The sequence below is a fragment of the Rutilus rutilus genome, assembly GCF_951802725.1.
Source record: "Rutilus rutilus genome assembly, chromosome: 2".
NCBI classification, from domain to species: Eukaryota; Metazoa; Chordata; class Actinopteri; order Cypriniformes; family Leuciscidae; genus Rutilus; species Rutilus rutilus.
This window is the reverse complement of record NC_140210.1, coordinates 36,975,088-36,982,679: the sequence shown is the minus strand read 5'-3', so window position 1 is coordinate 36,982,679 and position 7,592 is coordinate 36,975,088. Positions and strand designations below refer to the sequence as shown.

The 7,592-nt window shown below is 38.7% G+C and overlaps 1 protein-coding gene across 1 annotated transcript; it reads left to right on the top strand.

Annotated features, from left to right (window-relative positions):
• Positions 1–3,005: 3,005 nt before the first annotated feature.
• On the top strand, positions 3,006–6,382 carry LOC311279338 (uncharacterized protein; the record flags this gene model as incomplete). The annotated part of the gene is made up of 16 exons (XM_084390758.1): positions 3,006–3,108; positions 3,216–3,337; positions 3,427–3,488; positions 3,648–3,748; positions 3,857–3,923; positions 4,024–4,178; positions 4,287–4,408; positions 4,498–4,559; positions 4,719–4,819; positions 4,928–4,994; positions 5,095–5,249; positions 5,358–5,479; positions 5,569–5,630; positions 5,790–5,890; positions 5,999–6,065; positions 6,166–6,382. The coding sequence occupies 16 exons, from the start codon at positions 3,006–3,008 to the stop codon at positions 6,380–6,382; spliced, it is 1,686 nt and encodes a 561-aa protein (XP_084246884.1).
• Positions 6,383–7,592: the final 1,210 nt, after the last annotated feature.

Below are 7,592 nucleotides of genomic sequence, written 5' to 3'. Positions count from 1 at the left end.
CACCTCCAACCACCACAACTACTGAAGCTGTCACAACAACAAATGTTAGTCCAGAAACCTCAACTGTTGTTTCAACTACAATTTCTACAACTTCAGAAACTTCAGCTGCACCTCCAACCACCAAAACTATAGCTGAACCCACATCACTTGGCCTCACAACAACTCAAGATTCCACAACCACAGTAGTGACTACTGAAACGACACATCTTACTTCAATAGTGGTGCCTACAACTTCAGAAAGTACAACATCAGAAACTACAGCAACAGCTGCAACAACCACAACTTCATTGCCCACTACTACGACATCAGCTCCAACTTCATCTGAATCTCCAACTTCAACAACAGTTATAACTTTAGAAACTACAACACTTGCTTCAACAACAATGCCTACAACTTCAGAAACAACAACTGCATCTTCAACAACAAATATAGCATCCACAACCCTAACTGAACTTTCCACTACTACATTAGCGCCAACGTCCTCTGAAGCACAAAGTACAACAACAGCTCCGACCACAATGCCACCTGTAACCACAACTACTGAAGCTGTCACAACAACAAATGTTAGTCCAGAAACCTCTACTGTTGTTTCAACTACAATTTCTACAGCTTCAGAAACTTCAACTGCACCTCCAACCACCACAACTACTGAAGCTGTCACAACAACAAATGTTAGTCCAGAAACCTCAACTGTTGTTTCAACTACAATTTCTACAACTTCAGAAACTTCAACTGCACCTCCAACCACCACAACTACAGGTGAACCCACAACATCACTTGGCCTCACAACAACTCAAGATTCCACAACCACAGTAGTGACTACTGAAACGGTACATCTTACTTCAACAGTGGTGCCTACAACTTCAGAAAGTACAACATCAGAAACTACAGCAACAGCTGCAACAACCACAACTTCATTGCCCACTACTACGACATCAGCTCCAACTTCATCTGAATCTCCAACTTCAACAAAAGTTATAACTTTAGAAACTACAACACTTGCTTCAACAACAATGCTTACAACTTCGGGAACAACAACTGCATCTTCAACAACAAATATAGCATCCACAACCCTAACTGAACCTTCCACTACTACATTAGTGCCAACGTCCTCTGAAGCACAAAGTACAACAACAGCTCCGACCACAATGCCACCTGTAACCACAACTACTGAAGCTGTCACAACAACAAATGTTAATCCAGAAACCTCTACTGTTGTTTCAACTACAATTTCTACAACTTCAGAAACGTCAACTGCACCTCCAACCACCACAACTACAGGTGAACCCACAACAACAAATGTTAGTCCAGAAACATCAACTGTTGTTTCAACTACAATTTCTACAACTTCAGAAACGTCAACTGCACCTCCAACCACCACAACTACAGGTGAACCCACAACATCGCTTGGCCTCACAACAACTCAAGATTCCACAACCACAGTAGTGACTACAGAAACAACACCTCTTACTTCAACAGTGGTGCCTACAACTTCAGAAAGTACAAAATCAGAAACCACAGCTTCAACAACCACAACTTCATTGCCCACTACTACGACATCAGCTCCAACTTCATCTGAATCTCCAACTTCCACAACAGTTATAACTTTAGAAACTACAACACTTGCTTCAACAACAATGCCTACAACTTCAGAAACAACAACTGTAACTCAAACAACAAATACAGGATCAACAACCCTAACTGAACCTTCCACTACTACATTAGCTCCAACGTCCTCTGAAGCACCCAGTACAACAACAACTCCGACCACAATGCCACCTGTAACCACAACTACTGAAGCTGTCACAACAACAAATGTTAGTCCAGAAACCTCAACTGTTGTTTCAACTACAATTTCTACAACTTCAGAAACTTCAACTGCACCTCCCACGACCATAACTACAGCTGAGCCCACAACATCACTTGGACTTACAAAAAGTCAAGCTCCCACAGTTGTTAGTACTGTAACATCACCTCTTACTTCAAAAGTGGTGCCTACAACTTTAAAAACAGCAGAAACCACAGCTACAGCTTCAACAACCTCAACTTTATTGCCCACTACAACAACATCAGCTCCAACTTCATCTGAATCTCCAGTTGCAACAACAGTTATAACTTCAGAAACAACACTTGCTTTGACAACCATGCCTACATCTTCAGAAACTGCAACTAAAACAACAAATGCAGCATCCATAACCCCAACTGAACCTTCCACTACTACATTAGCTTTAACATTCTCTGAAGGTCAAAGTACAACACAGCAGACACCTATAGCAGCAACAACAACTGCATTCCAAATAACATCTGCACCTCTATCAAGCACAACTATTGCTTTTACTAATACAGCTCCTGCTCCAAGCCAAACAATACTTACCACAACAGCTTTACCTCCAGTAATCACAACTGTATCTCCAGAAAACATAACTATTGCTGTTACAATTATGCCTATCTCCACAATGCATGTAACTACATCTCCAACTTCTACTCCAACAAAAACAACTGAACCTCCAAGAACCCCAACTGCATCCATGACAACCATGACTGCTCTTCCCACCATTACAATTGCAGCTGATGTCTCAACAACCGTATTTCAAGCAACTACAGGAGGTCTGTTAAGCACAACTGTAGCATTTACCAGCACATCTCCTGCTCCAGCTACAGTGGCACTTTCAACTTCAGGTCCAACAACCAAAACTGTGTCTTGGGCAAACTTGAATTCAGAAACTACAACTGCATCAACAACTACAGATGGAATTATTACAAATACAGTAGAATTTCCAATAGTGGTTCCAATAACAGTACCAGGTCTAGAAGTCCAGAATACAGCATCTACAATTCCAGGTAAAACATCAATCAAAACAACACCATTTGCATCTGCAACATTTGAAAGTTCTACAAGTTTGCAACCAGAAACTTCAAACATTCCCAAAACAAATCCATCGTCAACTAATGTGACCGGTACAGCAATAGTCACTACCAAACTGGTATTCTCATCCTTATCATCCATGCCCACTGAGGCTCTGGTCCTCAGTGCTGTCAACACTCTTCTGAAATCCAGACAGTCACAGCTCAATGAATCAGTGAAGGTGGTGAATGTCACTTATCAGAGTAAGTTCCATCATCTTAAATTGAAAAGTATTTCAGCTACAAATTTTCAACCAGTTATTTAATGGCAAGCTTTGACGGAATAAAAACGTGTGATTGTTTGCCAACAGAAATCTCAGAAACCTCCTATGCCGTCGTCATTACGTTTAATCTGAGTAATATCAGCATGCCTGAAGTCCCTGAGCTCAGAAACAACACTTACACGCAAGTGCAGGATGTTGTCAATAATGCGGTAAAGATTTATCAGTTAAAAATACAGAAGTCTGAATCTGATATAAAGCTTCTTCAGAGTTGAATGAAATATTTGATTTTCTTTTGCAGCTGAACACTCTTCTGAATGAACCTAACATTCCAACATTGAAGCCCAATTCATCCAACTTCACGTAAGATGCAAACTGACTTTGCAATCTTCACTTTGTCTCTGCATATTTTAGCTTATTAAAGCAATCCAAAATGAAAAATACTTTTTCTAGGTCATTTTCATAAATTGTTTTGCAATATGGATTCAAGTCCTTAAACAGTATCTTCTGATTTTCCCACAGGAGCTCTTCAAACCAGATTGATGGCAGGATGGAATACACCTTCCAGGATGGAGATGTCATTCAACCAGTCAGCTTCCTAAATGAGCTTCGTTCAAATTTGGGTACGTCAATAATGATAATCTATGGCTATACACAATTCTAAAATGTAAAGAATGACTTTTGCTGTAATTCACAAAAGACTAATTGTTTGTTTTACCATTTTGTTGTAGAAGTGATCACTACAACAGTGATTCCAGAATCAACAACCGGTTCCTCTGTGGCTCCTTCAAACCTAATGTTAGTGTTGATTTACCATTTTGAGAGCTCACTATCATTCATGGACTACTTTCATTGTAAAGATGTGAAATATATTAAACAAAAGAGGTTATCTTTACAGATCTGGTTCAGCTGTGGTCAAGAGCAAGCTGTTGTTCAACTCCTCATCTCCAGTCCCCAGTGAAGCTCTGGTCCTCAGTGCTGTCAACACTCTTCTGAAATCCAGACAGTCACAGCTCAATGAATCAGTGAAGGTGGTGAATGTCACTTATCAGAGTAAGTTCCATCATCTTAAATTGAAAAGCATTTCAGCTATAAATTTTCAACCAGTGATTTAATGGCAAGCTTTGACGGAATAAAAAACGTGTGATTGTTTGCCAACAGAAATCTCAGAAACCTCCTATGCCGTCATCATTACGTTTAATCTGAGTAATATCAGCATGCCTGAAGTCCCTGAGCTCAGAAACAACACTTACACGCAAGTGCAGGATGTTGTCAATAATGCGGTAAAGATTTATCATTAAAAAATACAGAAGTCTGAATCTGATATAAAGCTTCTTCAGAGTTGAATGAAATATTTGATTTTCTTTTGCAGCTGAACACTCTTCTGAATGAACCTAACATTCCAACATTGAAGCCCAATTCATCCAACTTCACGTAAGATGCAAACTGACTTTGCAATCTTCACTTTGTCTCCGCATATTTTAGCTTATTAAAGCAATCCAAAATGAAAAATACTTTTTCTAGGTCATTTTCATAAATTGTTTTGCAATATGGATTCAAGTCCTTAAACAGTATCTTCTGATTTTCCCACAGGAGCTCTTCAAACCAGATTGATGGCATGATGGAATACACCTTCCAGGATGGAGATGTCATTCAACCAGTCAGCTTCCTAAATGAGCTTCGTTCAAATTTGGGTACGTCAATAATGATAATCTATGGCTATACACAATTCTAAAATGTAAAGAATGACTTTTGCTGTAATTCACAAAAGACTAATTGTTTGTTTTACCATTTTGTTGTAGAAGTGATCACTACAACAGTGATTCCAGAATCAACAACCGGTTCCTCTGTGGCTCCTTCAAACCTAATGTTAGTGTTGATTTACCATTTTGAGAGCTCACTATCATTCATGGACTACTTTCATTGTAAAGATGTGAAATATATTAAACAAAAGAGGTTATCTTTACAGATCTGGTTCAGCAGTGGTCAAGAGCAAGCTGTTGTTCAACTCCTCATCTCCAGTCCCCAGTGAAGCTCTGGTCCTCAGTGCTGTCAACACTCTTCTGAAATCCAGACAGTCACAGCTCAATGAATCAGTGAAGGTGGTGAATGTCACTTATCAGAGTAAGTTCCATCATCTTAAATTGAAAAGCATTTCAGCTATAAATTTTCAACCAGTGATTTAATGGCAAGCTTTGACGGAATAAAAAACGTGTGATTGTTTGCCAACAGAAATCTCAGAAACCTCCTATGCCGTCGTCATTACGTTTAATCTGAGTAATATCAGCATGCCTGAAGTCCCTGAGCTCAGAAACAACACTTACACGCAAGTGCAGGATGTTGTCAATAATGCGGTAAAGATTTATCATTAAAAAATACAGAAGTCTGAATCTGATATAAAGCTTCTTCAGAGTTGAATGAAATATTTGATTTTCTTTTGCAGCTGAACACTCTTCTGAATGAACCTAACATTCCAACACTGAAGCCCAATTCATCCAACTTTACGTAAGATGCAAACTGACTTTGCAATCTTCACTTTGTCTCCGCCTATTTTAGCTTATTAAAGCAATCCAAAATGAAAAATACTTTTTCTAGGTCATTTTCATAAATTGTTTTGCAATATGGATTCAAGTCCTTAAACAGTATCTTCTGATTTTCCCACAGGAGCTCTTCAAACCAGATTGATGGCAGGATGGAATACACCTTCCAGGATGGAGATGTCATTCAACCAGTCAGCTTCCTAAATGAGCTTCGTTCAAATTTGGGTACGTCAATAATGATAATCTATGGCTATACACAATTCTAAAATGTAAAGAATGACTTTTGCTGTAATTCACAAAAGACTAATTGTTTGTTTTACCATTTTGTTGTAGAAGTGATCACTACAACAGTGATTCCAGAATCAACAACCGGTTCCTCTGTGGCTCCTTCAAACCTAATGTTAGTGTTGACTTACCATTTTGAGAGCTCACTATCATTCATGGACTACTTTCATTGTAAAGATGTGAACTATATTAAACAAAAGAGGTTATCTTTACAGATCTGGTTCAGCAGTGGTCAAGAGCAAGCTGTTGTTCAACTCCTCATCTCCAGTCCCCAGTGAAGCTCTGGTCCTCAGTGCTGTCAACACTCTTCTGAAATCCAGACAGTCACAGCTCAATGAATCAGTGAAGGTGGTGAATGTCACTTATCAGAGTAAGTTCCATCATCTTAAATTGAAAAGCATTTCAGCTATAAATTTTCAACCAGTGATTTAATGGCAAGCTTTGACAGAATAAAAAACGTGTGATTGTTTGCCAACAGAAATCTCAGAAACCTCCTATGCCGTTGTCATTACGTTTAATCTGAGTAATATCAGCATGCCTGAAGTCCCTGAGCTCAGAAACAACACTTACACGCAAGTGCAGGATGTTGTCAATAATGCGGTAAAGATTTATCATTAAAAAATACAGAAGTCTGAATCTGATATAAAGCTTCTTCAGAGTTGAATGAAATATTTGATTTTCTTTTGCAGCTGAACACTCTTCTGAATGAACCTAACATTCCAACATTGAAGCCCAATTCATCCAACTTCACGTAAGATGCAAACTGACTTTGCAATCTTCACTTTGTCTCTGCATATTTTAGCTTATTAAAGCAATCCAAAATGAAAAATACTTTTTCTAGGTCATTTTCATAAATTGTTTTGCAATTTGGATTAAAGTCCTTAAACAGTATCTTCTGATTTTCCCACAGGAGCTTCTCAAACCAGATTGATGGCAGGATGGAATACACCTTCCAGGATGGAGATGTTATTCAACCAGTCAGCTTCCTAAATGAGCTTCGTTCAAATTTGGGTACGTCAATAATGATAATCTATGGCTATACACAATTCTAAAATGTAAAGAATGACTTTTGCTGTAATTCACAAAAGACTAATTGTTTGTTTTACCATTTTGTTGTAGAAGTGATCACTACAACAGTGATTCCAGAATCAACAACCGGTTCCTCTGTGGCTCCTTCAAACCTAATGTTAGTGTTGACTTACCATTTTGAGAGCTCACTATCATTCATGGACTACTTTCATTGTAAAGATGTGAAATATATTAAACAAAAGAGGTTATCTTTACAGATCTGGTTCAGCAGTGGTCAAGAGCAAGCTGCTGTTCAACTCCTCATCTCCAGTCCCCAGTGAAGCTCTGGTCCTCAGTGCTGTCAACACTCTTCTGAAATCCAGACAGTCACAGCTCAATGAATCAGTGAAGGTGGTGAATGTCACTTATCAGAGTAAGTTCCATCATCTTAAATTGAAAAGCATTTCAGCTATAAATTTTCAACCAGTGATTTAATGGCAAGCTTTGACGGAATAAAAAACGTGTGATTGTTTGCCAACAGAAATCTCAGAAACCTCCTATGCCGTCGTCATTACGTTTAATCTGAGTAATATCAGCATGCCTGAAGTCCCTGAGCTCAGAAACAACACTTACA